The 24,042-nt window shown below is 39.5% G+C and overlaps 1 protein-coding gene across 2 annotated transcripts in view; it reads left to right on the forward strand.

The window, feature by feature from the left end:
- ubr5 (ubiquitin protein ligase E3 component n-recognin 5) overlaps positions 1-24,042 on the forward strand; it is a 54,869-nt gene that overhangs the window by 572 nt on the left and 30,255 nt on the right. Inside the window, exons 2-18 of one of the 2 annotated variants that reach the window (XM_047361349.1) lie at positions 10,111-10,155; positions 10,263-10,344; positions 10,851-10,927; positions 12,166-12,285; positions 12,892-13,198; positions 13,350-13,509; positions 13,718-13,867; positions 15,526-15,737; positions 16,612-16,728; positions 16,847-16,957; positions 17,094-17,248; positions 17,734-17,851; positions 17,992-18,176; positions 18,284-18,393; positions 21,435-21,547; positions 22,505-22,651; positions 22,746-22,857. In XM_047361349.1, coding sequence (XP_047217305.1) covers positions 10,111-10,155; positions 10,263-10,344; positions 10,851-10,927; positions 12,166-12,285; positions 12,892-13,198; positions 13,350-13,509; positions 13,718-13,867; positions 15,526-15,737; positions 16,612-16,728; positions 16,847-16,957; positions 17,094-17,248; positions 17,734-17,851; positions 17,992-18,176; positions 18,284-18,393; positions 21,435-21,547; positions 22,505-22,651; positions 22,746-22,857 — 2,321 coding nt within the window. Of the gene's footprint in view, positions 1-10,110; positions 10,156-10,262; positions 10,345-10,850; positions 10,928-12,165; positions 12,286-12,891; positions 13,199-13,349; positions 13,510-13,717; positions 13,868-15,525; positions 15,738-16,611; positions 16,729-16,846; positions 16,958-17,093; positions 17,249-17,278; positions 17,852-17,991; positions 18,177-18,283; positions 18,394-21,434; positions 21,548-22,504; positions 22,652-22,745; positions 22,858-24,042 lie in introns of those variants that run through there. The other variant, XM_047361350.1, reaches the window with a different exon arrangement.

Genomic DNA, 24,042 nt, shown 5'->3' on the forward strand with positions numbered 1-24,042 from the left:
AATGCTTTCGGTATAAATCATATATAGGCAGTTGTGGCATGAATATTGATTTGTATTGTAGGCGTTTTGAGGATTATTACGATCAATGAAGTAGCTAATATCTGCTAACTGTTAGTTAGCCACTAATGCTAGCTGGCTAGGTTATTCCCTGCCACGCGCACAACAAAGACACATATTCTTACTTAAGAGCCTTTGTGTACATTTTTTCACATCTTATACTTTAGTTAGACATTTCTTCGCTTACATCTGAGGAAAATGAGTTATTCCTTTTGTTGCTAACGTTGCGCACTGAGATGCATATCTAAAATCTGCGGCGAAGCAGAGGCAGCAACATTACATTTACATTAATCTGGTTATCGAGTTCATTAATTTGGAGAGCCAAGGGTTTTAAAGTGTTTTTTTTTTTTTTTTTTCTCCGGTCACGTAATCAAGTCCTATGTCTTCATTTGAAAAATCAGCTTCACTTTAAAAGCCAAGTTCCTGAATACCATGGTGCTGTTTAATATTTCTTAATCTGACATTAGTAGTTTAGTTTATTTTTTATAATTGAATAAAAGTCATTAGTCAGTAGTATTTGGGTGAACATTATTGTAGACATTGGGTGAACTGTGTATTTTGATTCAACATGTAATTAACATGTAAGAACTGATTAATGAGCTGTTCCATTTAACTAAGAGGTGAGGAGTCGGGGTTTTACAGAATGACCTTGGGATTAAGGGTGTTTTTTTTATATAATCAGTTTTGCATTTGAACTCTGTGGGGTTACAACTGTGGACTATTGTTAAGCCTAGTTTAGTGTCTTGCTAACATGGCCCACTGGTTCCCTTAGAGGGCATGGCTGTTCCATCCTGCGCGTCTGTCACCATGTGCTGTTGAGAAGAACCCCCCTGCTTCTTTCTCATATCTATTACAGACATGCAGTTGTCAGATCAAGTAAGTGTGCTTACATCTGAAGTAAGAAAGGCAGGGCCTTTTTAAAGGAACATTTGTCATAAACATCAAGTCAAGTTTTCCTCAGCCAGATGTTAGTTGTTCATTTGACCCAGCTGAGGTCTTTTTGGACACCTTAGTGTAAAATAGTGGAATAACACATGACAGTCTTCTGATAAAGGATGGATGTTTGACATGCTTCTGCTATGTTTTAGTGACACTGTTACAACACATTATTTGAGGCACATGGACCTGTTTTTTATACTACTGCTAAACTAGGTAGAACTGCATAAAATATAAAACTGTAATCATAATATCTCTTTGTACAGTATCACAATTGCAAATGACTGCTTGGATGCAACATTTGGTGGGTTCCCTGCCCTTGGTGTCCATACCTTTTTATAGACTTTAATGACAGGGATGCTAAAGCTCACTACAAGGCCTTTTCCACTGAACTAGTTCCAGTTCTTAACTGGTGCTAGTGTTTACTAAGTACTTTGTTCTCTGCTGGTCCAGAGAAGACAACAGAGTTAGGGGCAACATAATGGGGAACAGTGCATACACTGAATCCACAAACATTGTTTCTTACTCAGTTTTCTAAGACTGGCCTTTTATTGTAACCAGGTGGTGTTAATAAATTGTGTTGTGTTTAACTTCTGTTAAGGAGACCAGCTGATCAGGATTGTGAAGCATTCTCAAGCACAGCTGGTTGTATAAAACGGTGTTAATAAATTGAGGTGGGGCTATTAAAATAATATAGCATATTATCCAGAAGACTACTTCACTGGATGTCACAATTATATCCCGCAGTGCTTCTAAGAACCCGAACAGTTCACAATAATTTCATTTTATTGTATTTTAAAACAAATTTGGAATTTATTGACGACCTCATCCAAGCCATGGCTGGAAAAATAATTGTTTTTGGTGTTTGCATAGTTTACTGTGATTATCACCTAGGCTAAACATTATCATAGCTGTCTATCCTCACCCTGTAAAGTTGGTATTTTACAGAATGCACATAGAGAATGACTGATTTAAATGCTTTAAGAATAATTTACTTCTGAATCTCTGCAATCAGTCGGGCGGATGCATGTTCATTATGGACATGCCCTTTAATCATTTTATTTAGCTTATTGCATATAAAACATTAAAGCGTAGCATGTAATTTTAAAGCATTGGTTGCGTTTTATTTGCTGTATAAAATACTTGTCATGCAGACAAAGATTTAGATTGTATACATCATTGAGATCAACACTTAAAATTCAGTTAAGAGTACTAATATGCTTTAGATTAATGCGCTGCCAAAACTAGATCCTACTTGACCGAAGTAGTGCTGCATTTCTGTGCATTGAATTAAAACAATTAAGTCACTTTATGTGTAGATATTAGATTCAAATACAAAGCTCTGGTGTTGGGAAAGAAGTAATCCTTTGAGCTGTTTTGGACTTCATGACACAGAAACAAGGCACAGGTCTGTTTAATTATGTATGGGGATGAATAGACACCAAGCACTAAATATTAGTTCCTAAATATTCACTCACAGTCCAAATTACTGTAAATAGCTCAACACTTATTTGAATTGAAAATATGTGATTTTTGAAATTAAAGAATTAACTTTATTTTTACTTTATTAAGGTACGAGTTGGACTTTAATATGGCAGGAATTTCCTCAAATTGCTTTGAATGACTTTTTGCTTTTAGATTTCTGGTTTCTAGTTTATCAAACCCTCAGTTGTAGGTGTGGCAAAGAAAAGGAAATATTTCTGCTGCCTTATTGCTATAACTACAGATTACATAGAATGTTAGATTTGTTCACACAGTTTCAAATGGTTTGTGTTTGACTTCTTCTATCCTCATTCTGTAAACACGGATACATTCAATCCCACAGCGCCTGTTTCAGGATTGGCGTTAAGGAGCGAGTTTATTATTTACAATAATCAAACATTTTAAGGCTACACATTATATCGCAAAGACATCATCCTCGCAACATCAGTGTGTGCAATATTTTATTGCTAAGGACTGTTTGAAGTGCAATAATTGTTGGATAATATATTCCAGGTGTAATAAACATGAATTTTTAATGGTAAGGCAATATTTAGCCAGCATCATCAGCAGATGCTCACGCCTGACACTAATCACACAGCCCAAAATGCTAAAGGCCGCAGAGTGATGGAAACACAGCTGAGAAAGAGATGAAAGAAGAAAATAATCATAACACTGTTATTGTCATAGCAATATTTAGCAGTATTATTGCCATCGCATAACAGTGTGGAGTCCTAACATACAGGTCCTTCTCAAAATATTAGCATATTGTGATAAAGTTCATTATTTTCCATAATGTAATGATGAAAATTTAACATTCATATCTTTTAGATTCATTGCACACTAACTGAAATATTTCAGGTCTTTCATTGTCTTAATACGGATGATTTTGGCATACAGCTCATGAAAACCCAAAATTCCTATCTCACAAAATTAGCATATCATTAAAAGGGTCTCTAAACGAGCTATGAACCTAATCATCTGAATCAACGAGTTAACTCTAAACACCTGCAAAAGATTCCTGAGGCCTTTAAAACTCCCAGCCTGGTTCATCACTCAAAACCCCAATCATGAGTAAGACTGCCGACCTGACTGCTGTCCAGAAGGCCACTATTGACACCCTCAAGCAAGAGGGTAAGACACAGAAAGAAATTTCTGAACGAATAGGCTGTTCCCAGAGTGCTGTATCAAGGCACCTCAGTGGGAAGTCTGTGGGAAGGAAAAAGTGTGGCAGAAAACGCTGCACAACGAGAAGAGGTGACCGGACCCTGAGGAAGATTGTGGAGAAGGGCCGATTCCAGACCTTGGGGGACCTGCGGAAGCAGTGGACTGAGTCTGGAGTAGAAACATCCAGAGCCACCGTGCACAGGCGTGTGCAAGATATGGGCTACAGGTGCCGCATTTCCCAGGTCAAGCCACTTTTGAACCAGAAACAGCGGCAGAAGCGCCTGACCTGGGCTACAGAGAAGCAGCACTGGACTGTTTCTCAGTGGTCCAAAGTACTTTTTTTGGATGAAAGCAAATTCTGCATTTCATTCGGAAATCAAGGTGCCAGAGTCTGGAGGAAGACTGGGGAGAAGGAAATGCCAGAAGTCCAGTGTCATGTACCCACAGTCAGTGATGGTCTGGGGTGCCGTGTCAGCTGCTGGTGTTGGTTCACTGTGTTTTATCAAGGGCAGGGTCAATGCAGCTAGCTATCAGGAGATTTTGGAGCACTTCATGCTTCCATCTGCTGAAAAGCTTTATGGAGATGAAGATTTCATTTTTCAGCACGACCTGGCACCTGCTCACAGTGCCAAAACCACTGGTAAATGGTTTACTGACCATGGTATCACTGTGCTCAATTGGCCTGTCAACTCTCCTGACCTGAACCCCATAGAGAATCTGTGGGATATTGTGAAGAGAACGTTGAGAGACTCAAGACCCAACACTCTGGATGAGCTAAAGGCCGCTATCGAAGCATCCTGGGCCTCCATAAGACCTCAGCAGTGCCACAGGCTGATTGCCTCCATGCCACGCCGCATTGAAGCAGTCATTTCTGCAAAAGGATTCCCGACCAAGTATTGAGTGCATAGCTGTACATGATTATTTGAAGGTTGAGGTCTTTTGTATTAAAAACACTTTTCTTTTATTGGTCGGATGAAATATGCTAATTTTGTGAGATAGGAATTTTGGGTTTTCATGAGCTGTATGCCAAAATCATCCGTATTAAGACAATAAAAGACCTGAAATATTTCAGTTAGTGTGCAATGAATCTAAAAGATATGAATGTTAAATTTTCATCATGACATTATGGAAAATAATGAACTTTATCACAATATGCTAATATTTTGAGAAGGACCTGTATGTGCAACATGCCCTGCTCAGGTCTAATCGTGATGGCTGCACATACACAGCCTTCGGTCAAATGATTCCAAACACAAACTTTGGTTCCTGCCAAACAGAAAGTAAGTCTTTAAGGAATAAATAAAGTGACAGAATTTACTGCATGTTTAAATTACAACCTGCATAGTATCCTACGGATGATTGAAACAGCCCTGCTTTGTTGGTAGCTGTCTGGCACTTACCTCTGTGGCATCTGATTGTTTTGGGGATATGATTATTTGCTCTCGATTTTCTCTCTTTAAGAAACATTATTCATTTCAATATTACTAAATTGTGTGAAGCCAGAATGTTACATATTGAAACGTGGATTAATTATAGAAATATGCAGTGACTTATAATGTAGAAATTATTAACTGTCACATTTGTTTAAGAAAAATGCCCCGACAGATTTGATTCTGCTGGATGATGTGCATTTTATTAGAAACCGCATGTGTAACAGTGACACTTGGTATTTTTATCCCTCTGAAACAGAAACTGGAATCCAACCTGTAAAGAGGTGATATGTGTGTGCCATATGTTTCAGGGTTATTTTTATTACTTTGTAGGAAGCGAAACAGCTAAACTGTTGTTCTCTTTAGGCTACTTTATGCAGAGCTGTAACAAACAGAAGTTATCCCTGACCTAAGAATGAAAGGAATCAATGTTCAAACCAAGGAGCAGGTTGAGTCTTTGAAATATGGTCCATTGTTTTCCAAAGCTCTATTCCTTGATCTTATTTTTTGAACGTTTTTTAGTTATAAACTTCTTTCAGAAAACACTGAAAGCTGGGCTATAAACACATTTGTGCAATTTCAGTGTGTCTTCTTTAAGGACTGAGGCAGCATGGGGGTTTTAAGTCAAGATTCTGAACCATCAAACAATGTATTCACAACCCAGCATTGGCCTGTTTATGTAGGGTTGAATTGGCTTCCTGGGTTGAAGGTGCGACAGCAATAACCATATGTGTAACCAGCAGATCAGGGGATTTGTGGCTGAAACACACCGGGCCTGGGATGGATCAGTGCATCACATAGTTTCTTTCCACTAACAAGTATTAGACCGGTTGTGCTGAATTGTGCAAAAATAGAAAGAAATCACTGCACTTCGGCCAAGGGTAGTTTATTCAGGATTTAATGTGACAACCCTCTTTGCTTATGATCAGTTGTAGCTTTACAAGATAGGGTTTTAAGGTGTTTTAAGATATGTCTGTCTGGCACTCATTTTTCTCACTCTATATGGATCCTGGAGGTACACTTAACACCTCCTTTGGTGCAGCTGCATGATGGTAGAAAATCATACAGTTGAACGTAAACATTGTGTTGACTACCTCAGTTTAATAAATCCATGTTTTCCATAGTTGTCTTTCTCATCTGTTCTTCCACCACTCTGACTTTATCATTATGGGCAATATAATCTGTGTTAGTGCGTGGGCACTATTTCTTGCAGGATGAATATCACAATAGCATGCATTGTGTGAACTATTGACACATAGAAAATTATTACCAACAATCATTACATTTCAGACAACACCATGTGAGATTAACAATGCACACATGAATATTGTGATGACTGTATATTCACAATAAATTCTACCAGGGCTGCAACTAATGATTTATTTTTTTGCGAATCGATTACGATCTGTCTATTTTTTTATTTTTTATTCAATTAATAATCTGATGGCAAAAGGTGCTTAATAGAAGATTTTTACAGAATTTGAACCAGGTGAGACTAAAGCTAGGTCACTTAAGGAGTTGTGGAAAGAGCATATTTACAGACTAAGAAGGTTTCTCATCTTAAATGCAAAATGTATGTATATTTTGTATAATTTCAGGCTAATTAATTCCTCTGAGTGGGTTGTTCTTTCAGAAAATGTCATGTTTTAGAGTCTGTGTACTCCAGTTAACGATTATTCAATTACTTAATTAGTTGATTATTTCAATACTCAATTAATCCCATTATTGTTTCAGCCCTAAATTACACAGTCCTACTTTGGTTCTGTGATGCCAGCTTGAGTGTTGAAAGCTCACATGTCTGGGACATAGTTGACTTGTGTGGTTGATCAGCACACATTGACTTGGAGAGTGGCTCATGTTTGCAGATTTCTAACAGAACTACACTGCTTAAAAAAATAAAGGGAACACTCAAATAACACATCCTAGATCTGAATGAATGAAATATTCTCATTGAATACTTTGTTCTGTACAAAGTTAAATGTGCTGACAACAAAATCAGACAAAAATCATCATTGGAAATCAAATTTATTAACCAATGGAGGCCTGGATTTGGAGTCACACACAAACTTAAAGTGGAAAAACACACTACAGGCTGATCCAACTTTGATGTAATGTCCTTAAAACAAGTCAAAATGAGGCTCAGTATTGTGTGTGACCTCCATGTGCCTCTATGACCTCCCTACAACGCCTGGTCATGCTCCTGATGAGACGATGGATGGTCTCCTGAGGGATCTCCTCCCAGACCTGGACGAAAGTATCCACCAACTCCTGGACAGTCTGGGGTGCAACGTGACGTTGGTGGATGGAGCGAGACATGATGTCACAGATGTGCTCAATCGGATTCAGGTCTGGGGAACAGGCGGGCCAGTCCATAGCTTCAATGTCTTCATCTTGCAGGAACTGCTGACACACTCCAGCCACATGAGGTCTAGCATTGTCCTGCATTAGGAGGAACCCAGGACCAACCACACCAGCATATGGTCTCACAAGGAGTCTGAGGATCTCATCTCGGTACCTAATGGCAGTCAGGCTACCTCTGGCGAGCACATGGAGGGCCATGCGGCCCTCCAAAGAAATGCCACCCGACACCATTACCGACCCACTGCCAAACCGGTCATGCTGAAGGATGTTGCAGGCAGCAGATCACTCTCCACGGTGTCTCCAGACTCTGTCACGTCTGTCACATGTGCTCAGTGTGAACCTGCTTTCATCTGTGAAGAGCCAGTGGTGAACTTGCCAATCCTGGTGTCCTCTGGCAAATGCCAAGCGTCCTGCACGTTGTTGGGCTGTGAGCACAACCCCCATTTGTGGACGTCAGGCCCTCATACCATCCTCATTGAGTCGGTTTCTATCCGTTTGTGCAGACACATGCACATTTATGGTCTGCTGGAGGTCATTTTGCAGAGCTCTGGCAGTGCTCCTCCTGTTCCTCCTTACACATCAGCAGCCAGAAAGCATAGGTACTGAGAAGTGGTCTGTGGTCCCCACCTACAGAACCACTCCTTTATTGAGTGTCTTGCTAATTGCCAAAGATTTCCCCCTGTTGTCTAATTCATTTGCACAACAACATGTGAAATTGATTGTCAATCAGTGTTGCTTCCTAAGTGGACAGTTTGATTTCACAGACGTTTGATTTACTTGGAGTTATATTGTGTTGTTTAAGTGTTCCCTTTATTTTTTTTTGAGCAGTGTATTTTTGTCCCTACTCTTTCTAACACCATGAAAAAACGACCACACCATGACATTACTTCTCTCCTTTAGTTAAACAGCATTGTGTAGCCTCCTACACAATGCTGTTAAGTTTTGTTAGTATAAAAAAAAAAAAACTTCTCTGCATTTCAGGACGGCACTATGGTATAGAAATGCTTTGCAATGTTGAACATTGCCAAATTATATCTGTTGTAATTTACCTGTAGTTTGCTTACTCAAAATGTTTCCATCACTGTTAGCATTTGCATCCTGTTCCACTTCATCTGAACAGGGTCTGGAATTAACCAAATTAATTATTCAATTTAGATTTTCAGCTCAAAAAATATTAGTTAAAAGTGGATTCTTATTTTTATGTTTATTTCTGCCTTGTGACTATGCTCTTATTTTGTAATGTCTCCTGTCTGATGTACATTTCAACCTTTTTTTCAACCCATGACCATTGTTCCTGGTGTTTTAAAAATCTGTAAAACCAAAGTTAATAAGGACGCATAGTCCATAAGAAAAATGGTAGACGGTCCTGTTTGGTACCTGGAAACAACCAGAACTTCAAATGCATGATCAGGCAAAAGGGCGACATGAGCCGCATTAACAAAATAGTCATGTCATCTGTGCATTTTTTTTAAGACGCAGACAGCGATCAAAAATGCATGATGCTCATGGTTTACTTTTTAAATGGTGAAAAAGTGCATATGCACCATTGCTAAGAGTGTATATCTGAAGTACTTTCTGCAAGTACCATGTTGGTACCAAATATTTTGGATGAAATTGTTTAATGAAAAGGGTTCTTAATGCCATCAGGGATTTAAACTGAACAAACAAGTTATAAAAATCCTAACATACCTCTTCTTTAAGTTACAACACAGAAAGGAAAAAAAATACTTGATTTTACTTTAAATCTGGTTATTGGTGGATAAACTCTGTGACATCACACAACAATGAAGCTACTAAATGTCTTCATGTGTTTCATAACTACTAACAACTCTCCTGATAGCTGAAGTGCATGTAGCTGACAGGAAGTTTAAAAAAGAGAAGGCATTTATGAGGACAAAATGGCAGAGAACCACAGGCTGCTGTCCTGGAAGGAGTGGGCTTTTAAACAGTTTGGAACCAGATGGAGTCGGATACATGCAGCTGTGCAGACAGGAAAGCTGCTGTTAGCTTTCAGTTATAATAAAATTAACATGACAGCAAAGTTGTTTTTTTCAGTCTGTAGTTTGGTAAAACAACGTGGTGGTTCAGGATATAATTGAGGGATGCATATATTTGCAGACCTCCAAGGAGGAACTTCTTCCTGATGGCTCCTAACATGTATTTAGTTTCTGGCTGTTCTTGTTGCTTTACGCGATTTGGAAAGCATTCCCATTTGCCCGTTCTTTTCCTCCCAGTATCAACTTTCTTTCTAACTTGCTCCAGGAGTGTCCCGCTGCAGACTGTGGAAAGAATCTCTACCAGTAACATGTGACATCCACCTCAATGGCTAGTTTTCCAAATGGTTTAACCTTTTCCCCACACCAAAATTAGATCCCATTGGATTTTTACCTCCCTTTTAATATTTTAGTCTGGTTTTTATTCGTTGACAAACGTTTTTGCCACAATTGTGGTCAATCCGCATTGGTTTTTAGTTTGTCTCTTAGTAAAAATCCCTCTACTTTATATGTGCAGCCAGGGAATGCAGCAGAGAAAAAGCAGCAGCTTCCAGTTTTTCATGTTTCAGCAAATTGGAAGTGCTCTGAACTACACACTAATGCCAACTAACATTTGGTTTGCAGGACCTTATTTATTTGTAGTTGTTTGTCTTCTTGCATCGATACAACTATTTTCTTCTGTTTAGGCTTCGCGAAGTCTCTGAGAAACTTAACAAATACAGCTATAACAGGTGAGTTGTGTCTAAATGTAATTGTCAGTGTTTGGGTACCCTTAGAGGGGATCCCTTTGTTACCTTATTTCTTTAATGTTGAGTATTTCTTTTTTTCTTCATTGTAGTCATCCACATCTTAGTCTGCTTGAGCAGGCCACCCTAAAGCAGTGCGTTGTTGGCCCAAACCATGCTGGATTTCTCCTGGAGGTAAGCCTATAGGAAACCTTCCCATTAGCATTTATCATATTTGGATATTGTTTAAACTTGAGCTTTGAACATTTAATACATTTTGGGTAAAAGCTGTTTAGCAATAACGTGGAGTCAGAAGTAGGTGCTTCAGTATTTTGACTGAAGCTCTGCAGGCATTGAGCTCAGTAGTGTTTCCAGTAGAAAGCAGCATGATACAATTAGGGTGAGTAATATCTTTTATTGATTTTAGCTTTGTTGCTGCACATGTTGCCCTCAAGAACACGAGGATATGTGAAGGTGATGTTTATACTGTGAAAGAACTGTTCAGTAGTCAGAAAGACTAGAAGAAGACTTTTTAAATGCATTCTGTTTATTTTTGCCGTATTTTACGTCAACTGTTTAGGTTCAATCAGAGAATTGTTGGTAGATGTTTGAATGAGTGAGTTAATATTGATCTTAATAAATCAATGAACTCTCCATTTTTAAGTTTGTAACCCTGAATGTCCTGAATGCGTCTGTTTTAGGATGGACGTGTGTGCAGAATCAGCTTTGCTGTTCAGCCTGATCGCCTGGAGCTCAGTAAACCGGAAGGCAGTGATGGGTGAGAGACTTTCTGTTGGCTTCTACTTGGAAAGCCTTTTTGTTTTATAAAAACCTTTATTTGGATAAGTGCAATTCTATTGTTACCACTGTTTTCAATTTGGTATTTTTTCCCCTTTTTGAATATTATAATTTAAAAAGGCTTTAATTGTAGAATTAAATCCTCCCTTTTTGCTGGAATGATTTCCATCTAGCAGAGAATATGAGAAATAAGTAATTTAATCTGAAGCTGTATGTTAAACGGTTAGACTTGTAGATGCTTTCAGTGCTTGGCTTGAGGGTATTATCTATTCTATCTGTTAGCAGATAACTGGTATTAAGCTTTTTATTTTTTTTATTTTGCATTAAACAAACAACAAGGCAGTTCTTCGACTGTTTTATTTTCTGTAAAAAAAGTTAGTTTTTTAGCTGTGCATGTGTGTTTTTGACTTTGAACCTTGTTCTTCTCTGGAGACTTTGAAACCGCTTTTTACTGGCTGCTGTCTTTTGGGTTGGCTGTGAGCATTTATCGATGAATGTCATTGATTGCTACTGCTGTCCTTCCAACAGAACATTTATTCGTTTGTATTGAATAAGTTGTTTTTTTGTGTGAATTGCGGAAAACTGGGAAGAAATAATGACAGGTTGTCTTTGGCAGGTTGGTCAGCCGACTGTAGGAAACCTGATTTTTCATTTTAAATCCTAATAAAAGTTACATAATACTGTCAGGATGTGAAGTTTTAGTCCAGAAGTGCCCTTTATCCATATAAAATTAAACTGATTCTGTACACAGATCCTGTAAAATTTCAGGGTTCATTTAATTATTGTTTTGTTTGTTGATGACATATTTTCAAATGAACAATTTAGTCCTCTTGCTAATGAAAAACAAAATGTAGATAATTTATTTCTTGGAACAAATGATTTAAAATGATTAAAGCAAATTAATATCCATTTTAAAATAGGAGAAAGCAGTTGCAGCCCCAAAATCCAAGAACTTTTACAAAAGAAAAGTCTTGAAAGAGGAACGAGTTGCAGGCAATTCTGATTCCCAAGGGTGTTGCCATGCTGGTCTCCGAATTACCCCTCCTGTTGTTATTGAATGATTACAGAATCCTGAACCAAGGGGTATAAATAACCTGGGTTAAACTTACTGTCAGCTGACCCAGGATTGCATAGTAAATAAAAAAAAAAAACAACTTTTATGGGCCCTACTTGGGACTGCTGCAGGTTTGTAACTGATCTCCCATCTTTTGTTTCCAGTTCAAAGTTGAGCAGTGGTTCAGGGACAGGAAGGAGCTCCAGGCCAGGCAGGACCAGTGATCCACCCTGGTTCCTGTCTGGTTCTGACACACTGGGCAGACTGGCAGGCAACACCCTTGGGTAAGTTGTGGCAGGACCGACTGAGACATATGGTCCTGTGAAAGGTTGGTGCTCGGAGAACAGCAGTGGGTTAAGGGTGTGTTTTCTGTTGGCTTCAGCGCTCTACACTCTGCACAGGGAGTCATAACCGAGACATGTGTCCCACTGAGGACAACCTGTAAATGAAGGAAGGAGCTATTTTTATGAACTATAACCATCCACAGCCTTCCTCAAAATATGTTGGTTTTCCTCCTGATATTTTTGTTCTGCACAACTTGCAGAGAGCAGAATTACCTTTCGAACTTTATTCCCTAAAAATATTCTGTTGAATTCAACCTACTCTCTGGTTAATTAAAAAATATGCAATATCTCATGTTCTGGGATTTGTGTCTTTACTACCTACTTTGTGGATTGTATTAAAGCTTTATTTTAGTACTTTCTATTTAGCACAAAAAGTCTACTAGTTATTTTTTTTCTTCTTAGTTTTGCTCATGTACATGTGGAAAGTAAATACTTATAATAAATAAATAAATAAACCTATAGTAGCATAATGTGTGGTTTTTCATTAATCAGCTGTCATTTTTTGGGCTACTTTTTCTGACTATTGCCTTGCACTGTGTATAACAGGAGTCGCTGGAGCTCCGGGGTAAATGGAGGGAGTGGAGGAGGTGGAAGTGGAGGAGGAGCAGGAGGCGGTGGAGCAGGAGGTGGTAGCAGCAGCGGAGGAGGAGGAGGAGGAAGTGGAGGAGGAGGTGGCGGCGGTGGTGGTGGTGGAGGGGGGAGTACGTCAGGCAGGTCATCAACAGCGGCTCGTGATTCCCGGCGCCAGACAAGAGTTATTCGCACAGGAAGGGACCGTGGCTCAGGCCTTCTGGGTAGCCAGCCACAGCCAGTCATACCAGCATCTGTCATTCCGGAAGAGCTTATTACGCAGGTACGGCATAGTATCTCAGCACATGTTTCTCCAGCAATCAAACTTTTAGGAAATTTTACTTGAATTAAGGATGCAGATTTACTAATGAGTGCTAACAGTAAGAGTCTATACCTTGATTTGTAACCCTGACCCCAACCTTTCTTTTTTCCAGGCCCAAGTAGTCCTACAGGGGAAATCAAGAAGTGTTATTATCAGGGAACTCCAGAGGACTAACCTTGACGTCAACCTCGCTGTCAACAACCTGCTGAGCCGTGATGATGAAGATGGAGATGATGGAGATGACACAGCTAGCGAGTCCTACCTCCCAGGAGGTGGGTGCAGATTTCATCAATTATTCCTCAGCCAGGAATGTATTTGTAACAATCCATTATTATTGCTCATGCAGCACATACAGACCTGGTCAGACTTGTGGCAAATATCATGTTCATTCAGTCTTTTAATTAGGATGATTGAAATTCTAGACAAACTTGGAACTTAAACATGGATCTTTTTTGTCATTTTTTTGTTTTTGCCATTTAGAAGACTTGATGTCCCTGTTGGATGCAGACATTCACTCAGCTCATCCTAGCGTCATTATTGATGCTGACGCCATGTTCTCCGAGGACATCAGCTACTTTGGCTACCCGTCTTTTAGACGCTCCTCTCTGTCACGACTGGGATCTTCCAGAGGTAACTCCGCAGCTCACTAATGACTAAAGAAAGGGAAGCTTTTAAGGAGGGTTTGGTGGCAGCATTGGTGATGGCTTTTGTCTGTTTGGGTGGCTTCAAAATCAAAAATAATAAGCACCTTTTCTTTGTTTTATTCCATTTTACAATATGTGAATAACTCAAAAACTATTTCTCACTTAAAACTCATTTTGTGCAGCCGTATGAGAGGATTTCAGTTGTTTCTTGACAAACCACAGCTATAGGTGGGATTTGTAACATCACTGATAAATAGAGATGCATTAAGAAGCTGGAATTTAATGATTTTATAGTTTGATTGGCCCTTTTTGGTCAGTAAGAATCTTACAAATCCCTTTTATCCCTTTGACCCTGTTATGAAACATGATGGTTTTAGAAATCTTGACAGCTTTTTGAAAAACAGAGTTAGCATAAAGCTCTACATTCTCTTATGTTTAGAGCTGCTAATAAAAACTGTTGTAATCACTGGTAAGATGCTGTAGACAATTCAAAAGATGAATTTCAGATCATTTATCGTTGTTTAAAAAGTATTAGTAAAACCCTAGTTTCCAGCAACTAGTCTCCCCCACATGTCACCTTTGATTCTAATATAAATGATCAGTGGTAGGCAGAGCTAACCCAAATGTTAGCTTTGCTAATCCATATTTTGCTACCACTAAACGGATCAAAGACTTTGCGGAAGCTAACGCCAACTTCTAAGACAACTGTCACTTAGTCACCTTCCTTAACTGGATGAATAACTAAATACTTCGACACTGCAGTTGAATACTACTTTCATTTAGCTGCTGCTGGGTTGCATAATGAGACGTCGTCATGTGTACACGTAGTTAGCGTGCCTTACGGACTCTTTGTGCCCACAACAGAAAGGAACAAACTTGTGAATTTTGCCAACAGACCTAAAGTTGGCGACACTTAATTTAACAGAAGCTAAGCGTTAGTGTTAGCAAAAAATGCTATAAATGAACAATTAGTTCCGCTGTTAGCGGATTAGCGGAAGCGTACCCACTACTGTAATTGATTGATTGACTACCCTAGGCAAGAAGGCTGTAAAATATCATGGATGCTGTTCTTCTATCCTATATTATTGGTTTTACAGAAAAATCAAATTTGGACAAAATCGATACAGGCAGATCAAGCTTTACAAAAACCCGCGACTGGAATTTGGCCAGAGCATTAGATCATTTCTACTGAGGAGCAAATTCTTTCGATATATTAAGAAGAGTTATCTGACTGTTGCATATTTTTATCAATTCCAGTTGTTTAGTTGAATGTTTGGTATTGTGTGCTGCATGGTTGTAGTAAAAATACTGTGAGCTCTCTGAGAAAGGCCCGCCAGGCCCGACTGTTTTAATGGAGACCCTATTAGTCAGTTTATTTTTGAAAAAGCCCACTTTTAGTCCATATGCATGCTTTCTTTCTTTCTATTCACTTTCTGTTACCTCACACTTTAACATATGAGCGTGCAGAGCGACTCACTCTTCGTATATTTTAGATTCCCACTCAATTTTCTTCATTGCAACTGATTGATTTGCACTACATTGATTCTAAGCAATACTTCTCTCTATTCTAAAAACTTTTTTGACGGGTCTTTCCCAGAGAGTGGCTTACTTCTATCCCACTGGTGTGACCTTATTGCATACCAGTTCTCCTTCTTCCCCTAGAGCGCGACTCAGAGCTGTTGCGTGAGCGTGAGTCTGTATTGAGGTTACGTGAGCGCCGGTGGCTCGATGGGGCTTCGTTTGACACTGAGCGAGGTTCGACAAGCCGCGAGGGTGAGCCCAGCCTCGACAAGAAGAGCATCCCTGTCCAGAGTCCCGTCTCACTGGGGGAGGAGCTGCAGTGGTGGCCTGACAAGGTAAGACAAATATCAACCATTATCCTTTTAAAAACAATAATCCTAAAACACACCAAGGGGTACATGAGATGTTCTAAAAAGACATTTTGGCTGGGCTGGATGTGTCACCATAAAACATTGCTGAAACCCAACAGAGAACCAAAGTCGCACAAAACGGATCAGATTATAATGCTGTGAACACCTCATTGAGTTTAGAATCTGAATGCCAAGTCAGAGAACTCCAGGTCTGAACAAATTTGTCACAAATTTTCTGTTTTATGTCAAGTTTAAATTCAGATGGTGGAAGAATATGCTGATTCAGTTTGTTTTTTTGTTTTTGTTTGTATTTTTTGGTTTTAATAACATCTGAGTTCATCTGATGTGCAGCTTGTTATTTAAAAGCAGCTAAGGAAGGCGCAGTTGGAGAAAACGCAGCCACAGAAAACTAAAGGTTTTGAAGGTGTACGTCTTTAAATTTGTCCTATACTTTGAGACCTTTCCTACTGAACAGCACATGTGTATGTATCAGGACAGAACGTATGATACAGAGAGGACTATTGTAATATAGACAGAAATTACATGCCGTAGGGTAAATGAAATGTAAATAGCTTGAGTCTTTTAGTTTTTCTAATGAAAATACGAGCTATTGACCTTTTCCAATAGGCAAGGCAATCTTTACATTACTTAAGTAGTGATCTTGCAATCTATAGACTATAAAATTACTTTGACTTTTAGGGGGGGGCAGGGATTGTTGTTGGTAGGGGAAACAGTGCTGCTTCTAATTGTTACTGCAGTTCTGTCACCTCTTCTAGCTCTAACAAGATTGTTGTCTTTCAGTTTATAAGCCCTTATTTCCCTTTTCCTCATTTATAGCTACCTCTCATTTTCCTTCCAGGACGGTGTGAAATTTGTGAGCATTGGAGCCTTGTTCTCAGAGCTGGTGGCTGTGAGCTCCAAAGGAGAGCTTTATCAGTGGAAGTGGAGCGAGCCTGAACCCTACAGGAATGCACAGGTGGAAAATGAACAACTAGCGTGAATGGAACTTAAAAATAAATGCAATATACAATGTGAATCTATGGATTATTGTGTTGAATCCAGGCCTCTTTGTAACTTGCCATTTGTCACATCAGAATCCTTCCATTCATCACCCTCGTGTTTCCTTCCTGGGCCTGACCAATGAGAAGATCACGTTACTGGCTGCTAATAGTATCAGAGCCACTGTAGCAACAGAGAGCAACAAGGTAGATTACCCTTGTTTAACTAAGAACCCTCTCAAGATTTTTTTGCATTGCCCTAGCAATGTAAATGTGTTTGAACAGCGCATATTTGTTTAATAAATTGTTCGTTACCTGCACTGACTATGTGTGTTTTAAAAAGGTGGCCACCTGGGTGGATGACACACTAAGCACAGTGGCCTCTAAGCTGGAGCACAGTGCCCAATCTTTCCCTGAGCTGCAGGGGGAACGCATGGTGTCGCTGCACTCTTGTGCACTTTACACATGTGTGCAGCTGGAGAACAGCCTCTACTGGTGGTAAGAGAGAATGACTTTTATTTCTTTATTTTTTTATTGATTGTGTTCATTTGGCAAAAAGGGGATTATTGTGTGTTGGTCACAGTCATTGACAGAATTGGTCTTTTCTTGCGCTTGTTTTTAAATCCATGGGCTTACTTTGGTTCAGTAGGTGGAGTGGTCGTCTTCCAATCAAAAGGTTGTATGTTCGATTCCAGCTTCCTCGTGTCACATGCCAATATGCCCCTGAGCAAGGCAGTTAACCCCGATTTCACCTACTAATCTGGGTATTGGTGTATGAATTTGCATGCATGTGATAGTGTTACCGGCTTAATGTGGCTCTAGTGTAAAGATTTTGAGTGGTCATTAAACTATAAAAACGTAAGTATATTCACCGTTAATCCTAAAAATGCGCTATACAGAGCCTTGCAAAAGTATTCATGCTCTGTTAAGTTTTTCACATTTTGTTAAAACCACAAACTTAAATTTCTTTTGACTTTCCGTAGGGGTGTTGTGCCTTTTAGTCAAAGGAAAAAAATGCTTGAGAAGGCAAGAGCCAAGAACAAAAAGCCAAAGTCTAGTGCTGGTATCTCCTCAATACCCAACATCACTGTGGGAACACAGGTGGGAAAAGTCTTTGTGTGTTTAAGGTTTGGTCCAGCTTTGTCTTCTAAGATATGTGGAGAATACCTGCACAGGCTTAGAGGTTCTGGTGATATAAAATAACTGTGTTATACTGATAATCTAATGGTTGCCTCCTTTAGGTGTGTTTGAGGAATAATCCCCTCTACCATGCCGGTGCAGTGGCCTTTTCTGTCAGTGCCGGAATCCCCAAAGTGGGCGTCCTGTTGGAGTCTGTTTGGAACATGAACGACAGCTGCAGGTTCCAGCTGCGCTCACCAGAGAGCCTCAAAAGCATGGAGAAGACCACAAAGACCCAAGAAATCAAGTGAGTCCCATTTTAAAATTCATTACAGCCTTAGTTCATTAGTAGATTTTTGCTGTTGTAATCATAAAGCCAGATCTAAATGGTGTACCTCTTGTCTTACACCATAGGATGGAAAGTAAGCCTGAGCTGGTGAAGACTGAGATGGGTCCTCCTCCATCCCCTGCATCCACCTGTAGTGATACCTCTTCCATTGCTAGCAGTGCCTCACTGCCCTACAGTATGTCGCCTCTCATGCTATCTCAACCCATAACTATTCGCTGTTTAAAAAATTCACAAGTCTTGACTCTGCTATCTGCTGGGCACACAGCCAATTTCTTCCTCACACTGTGCTCTCATTAGTCTTTGACTTTGAAGCAGATGGTGCACAGGCTTTTATCAGCAACTTTTTTTGCTGCCTGTGTGCCTGTGAAGGAAATATGGCCAGCTCACAGTATATTTGCATGGGTTTTTACTGCAGCTTATCATAAGGACCATATGGGAAGCTGTCAAGTGTGACAATTTTTGTCAAACGTTTTTAAAGTTGGCCTTCTGTTTTTTTTTTATTTGAATGGCTTTGTATTTGTATGGCTGTAATTAGGATTTTAATTCAAAATTTTTAGCAGTTTCACCCATCTATTAGCTGTATGTAACTTAGAAGATGTAGAAGGAGTAGATATGGGGAGGTTTGTCTTCTCACAACCATGAGCATTGCTGTTCCGGTTTCATGGTATCACAATATTTACCAAGAATAGAAATAGAAACGCAGAACAGTATTTAAAGACTCCATTCAAATTGGCAACGCAACAGTTGTTTTATACCGCTGCTAAAAAGCATCATATTTATTATTACAGTTGTAATGTTTTTCAATGTTTGAAAATCATTAAACCTCCCTGAAAAATACCACGGTATGTGGTCTTACAGGCCTGTGATGTACAATATCATGTGATATGTATGTGATGTACAACACCTGCATGAAATCTCTCATTGTTAGGCTTTCTAATGCATTAATAATAGATTCACATTACAAAGACAAACAGAACAAAAGGAATTTTTCCCCCACTGAAATCTCATTACAGAACAAAGTTATGTAAGCAAAAGATAAATAAATCAGCAGCTGAAGCTTTTATCACAACAGCAACATTACAGAACCGACACAACCACTACAAGTTGTCTCTGCAAACCCTTCTAGTGAAGATCCGATTCAAGAATGTTCTTTTAGAAAAGGTAAGGCATTGCTGCCTCTGTAATATAAAGTCACTCTTTTCTTTTTCCTCCATTTTGTTGCCCACCACCGTTGCTTACATTTCTTTTTGTTTCAGAAGTCTGCCTTTTCTTAACATGTTTTCTGCCAGGGTTTAGCTCAGGAGGGGTTTCTTCTTCTCTTCAGCAAGCTGCAAACTTTCCTGCTAAAGATTTTGGTTTCTTGTTTTTTAAAATTTGTTTTAATAAAGGGAAGTTTTGTTCTTTATTCAATTAATGGGTAAAAAATTGTTATGCATTAGTTGTTGCACAGCAGTCTCTAGCAAACACTAGGCATTACTGTAGAAGAAAAAGAAATTCTTCAAAGCAGCATTGGGAATGAAGAATAAACAGGAAGTACACTTTTAAGACACAACACAAATATAACTGCTTTAAAGGGCATCTTTCAAAGAAATCTAGTCACTTTTAGTAGGTAGCCTGGTATACCTTAATACTGTAATATTGTCCAAATGTGCCATTCTGCAATTTATAGAGTAATACAAGTAAAACAAGTTTTTAGCTGGTTAATTTGTCTGCTCAGGCAGTAAACCTGCAATCAGCTGCTTAGCAGACATGCAGCTTGCATCTTGACATGTACTTTAGTAAAAGTGATGACCAGCTCTTCTTTGGTTCCCATACCTTTACTGGGAATCATTTCTAAACCACTGAATTTCCCTTTCTTGTTAGGAATGCAAGTGTAATAACAGACTTTCAGCTAGCCGACTGGCACTGTGCAGCAGCAAGTGGGGGAGGGGTAATGCTGCAATATGATCTTCATTTAGCTGGAGAAAATTTCAGTCACTCCTTTACTTTGTTTGGCTTCTCCTTTTAAAAGGAGCTTTAACCGTAGCCATTTCAGATTCATATGGAGACGTGTGAGGGCATCAGTGGATTATCTGTGAAAACATGACATTTTGGAGATTAAAACTAGATGCATTGCTCCAAGGGCATTTAATGACCATGATCCAATTAATAATCAGGTACTCTTGATATATTAATATGCCTTTATTTAGAAACTTCATTCATCCAAATATTGGATATTACAGGTTTTTCTTCTTGTTGAGGTATGCTCATTGTTGGAAAGCAGATTCTAACTCTGGTACCTCTAAGAAGGTGGAGCATGGCTAGGCCCATGTCACAAACAACAAGATTAAGTTGAAGAGGGTGGAGGTGGTAAAAATACCTGCCCCAGGAAACTCTTAAGAAAAGCTACCCTTATTACAATCTTGAGATGGTGACAAGCGGTTAATGTTTAGGTTAGGGCTCATCTGATTGGCTGAAGAGCTCCAAAAGTGGTGGGAAAAGCATTTAAACGTTTTTATGCTCTGCTTTCTAACAGCTCAGCTGATTCCATTTCCTGATTCTGCGTCATTTGTCTGTAAAGTTTCAAGCTTTAGAATGTTGCTGAGAATGGGGCTATCACCGCTCTCTCCGTGTCTCAGAGCCAGGGTTCAATATCCCAGGACAGCTGAACTATCTCACTGTCATTGCACTTACTTTGTAACAGTGATACTGGTGTTGGTTCACAGTAACATTAAATGTTTAGCAAGATATAAAGCAAAGAGTTGTTTTTTTTATTGTCTAAAATATGGAAAATGCATTTTGTGCTCACTGCTGAGATCTTGAATAATTGTTCAGTCCGTCTGCTGCCTAGCAGGCTTTCTAATGTGGCACTAAGAATAATTGTTTTTGTGAAATTTTGTAAAAAGTATTAAAAAAAACAAAACTGTTTGTTGAAGGTTGTTGTTTGATTACTAATTAATTAGGTTTACTCAGTTGCACTGCATCATGTCTTTGCTTTATCTTGTTGCATATGCCTATATACTGGTAACTGGCCTGTGCCTAGTAGGGAGTCAGAGGGCAAGGGGCTTGAGAATCCCCTCACAGGCAAAGGTAACAGGAGGGAATGACTATGGGATGGAGGAGTGCTTGATCTGGGCATCGCATCCAGTTACGGATATTTAATACACACAATTAAGTATTAATTTCAAATATGCTTTGAGAAAATAACAAAAAGTTCACCCTGTGTTGTGTTGCTAGAGCGCAGACGTTCAACCCCGGCTCCTAAAGAAGAAGAGAAGGTGAATGAGGAGCAGTGGCCTCTCAGGGAGGTGGTCTTTGTGGAAGATGTTAAAAATGTTCCTGTTGGAAAGGTGAGTGTATCTGAAACCTGTAAGTTAGTGCCTCTGGATTTTATGGACCTCTGTTTGAAACTGGTCGATAGTTCTGTGCTTCGATTTGCTGTAGTTGTACACATGTGCAAACCCATTAAGAATTCACTGATTGGTTGAATTCTGACTTATTTCTGTGAATATGAGATTCTGGAGGATGGTTATCTAATTACAATTAAATCAATAAAGTAAATTTGGAAGTGCTGTTGTGTCTAGTTTAACGTTTCACACAGGTGCCTTTTTGAAGCTTCAGGTCTCCTGGCTCTTGGTAAGTCATGCATCAGGCGTCTTGTGTTGGGTTAAAAGTTGCTAGTGTGCAGAGGAAAAAAGCAAGTGGTCATAAAAATGGTCAAAAGACACACCATAGGGTAGGTGGAAGAAAATAATAGTGCCTTCATTTTTCATGGCAATTCAAAAAAATCTGATTAAAATAAAAAGACAAATAAAAATGGAATATTGCATTAAGAATGACTCAAACCTTTATTGATCTTTTTAGGTTTATGGAAATTAAATGCATTTGTTTCTTTTATGTTTTTATTGTTTCACATGAGTGGCTTGTGATGACTAGTGAATTTACTGACTGATGAAGAGTAGCTTGTTTAATCAGCTTGTAAAGGTAACAGAACAGGACCTACAGTAGATGCTGATCCTGATGAAGACCAAGCTTGGTCGCATGGTGTTAAGCAGCATTGATATTATTTCAGTTGCCATGAAAAATAGTCATTTTAAATCTTTATCTGCCTATATTACAGTGAAGGTTCATTTTTATCACCACTGGTACTTTTTCATTCAAAGCAAGAAGACTCATGCATGACCTAGAACATAAAATCAATGTTTACCCTTTACCAAAAATCATAATGATGCAAGTTTCTTATTTGTAGGTGTATATCAATATATTTATAGGTTGTTTCAAAGTGTTATTTTATTGTTACAACCTAGGTGTTGAAGGTGGACGGTGCATACGTTGCTGTGAAGTTTCCTGGAACATCAAGTAGCATGACAAACCAAAGTACTGCTCCTCCTCCGGATTCTGATCCGTCATCACTGTTACAGGACTGTAGGCTCCTCAGAATAGATGAGCTACAGGTAGATGATTGAAGACAGTATTCGATTTTTTTTATCTTGGTCTTTCCAGTGATATTCAGATTTTGATGCCTCGCCTTTCCTGTCAACATTACAGGTGGTCAAAACTGGTGGGACTCCAAAGGTTCCGGACTGCTTTCAGCGAACACCTAAAAAGCTCTGTATCCCAGAGAAGGCTGAAATTCTGGCTGTAAATGTTGACTCCAAAGGTGAGTTTCATCTATTTATGTTGTAGAAAGTAGGGATGCACCGATATGAAAAATTGGGCTGACATCGATTTCTGATATTTATATTGGTGGTATGGCCAATAACAGATATTTACTGATGTTATATATACTACACTGCTCAACAAAATAAAGGGAACACTCAAATAACACATCCTAGATCTGAATGAATGAAATATTCTCATTGAATACTTTGTTCTGTACAAAGTTAAATGTGCTGACAACAAAATCACACAAAAATCATCCATGGAAATCAAATTTATTAACCAATGGAGGCCTGGATTTGGAGTCACACACAAAATTAAAGTGGAAAAACACACTACAGGCTGATCCAACTTTGATGTAATGTCCTTAAAACAAGTCAAAATGAGGCTCAGTATTGTGTGTGACCTCCATGTGCCTCTATGACCTCCCTACAACGCCTGGACATGCTCCTGATGAGACAGTGGATGGTCTCCTGAGGGATCTCCTCCCAGACCTGGACTAAAGTATCCTCCAACTCCTGGACAGTCTGTGGTGCAACGTGACGTTGGTGGATGGAGCGAGACATGATGTCCCAGATGAGCTCAATCAGATTCAGGTCTGGGGAACAGGCGGGCCAGTCCATAGCTTCAATGTCTTCATCTTGCAGGAACTGCTGACACACTCCAGCCACATGAGGTCTAGCATTGTCCTGCATTAGGAGGAACCCAGGACCAACCACACCAGCATATGGTCTCACAAGGGGTCTGAGGATCTCATCTTGGGTTGGGCTGTGAGCACAACCCCCATTTGTGGACGTCGGGCCGTCATACCATCCTCATGGAGTCGGTTTCTAACCGTTTGTGCAGACACATTTGTGGTCTGCTGGAGGTCATTTTGCAGGGCTCTGGCAGTGCTCCTCCTGTTCCTCCTTGCACAAAGGTGGAGGTAGTGGTCCTGCTGCTGGGTTGTTGCCCTCCTACGGCCTCCTCCATGTCTCCTGGTGTACTGGCCTGTCTCCTGGTAGCGCCTCCAGACTCTGGACACTACACTGACAAACACAGCAAACCTTCTTGCCACAGCTCTCATTGATGTGCCATCCTGGATGAGCTGCACTACCTGAGCCACTTGTGTGGGTTGTAGAGTCCGTCTCATGCTACCAGGAGTGTGAAAGCACCACCAACATTCAAAAGTGACCAAAACATCAGC

This window comes from Girardinichthys multiradiatus, chromosome 3 (assembly GCF_021462225.1).
Source record: "Girardinichthys multiradiatus isolate DD_20200921_A chromosome 3, DD_fGirMul_XY1, whole genome shotgun sequence".
Taxonomy (NCBI): domain Eukaryota; kingdom Metazoa; phylum Chordata; class Actinopteri; order Cyprinodontiformes; family Goodeidae; genus Girardinichthys; species Girardinichthys multiradiatus.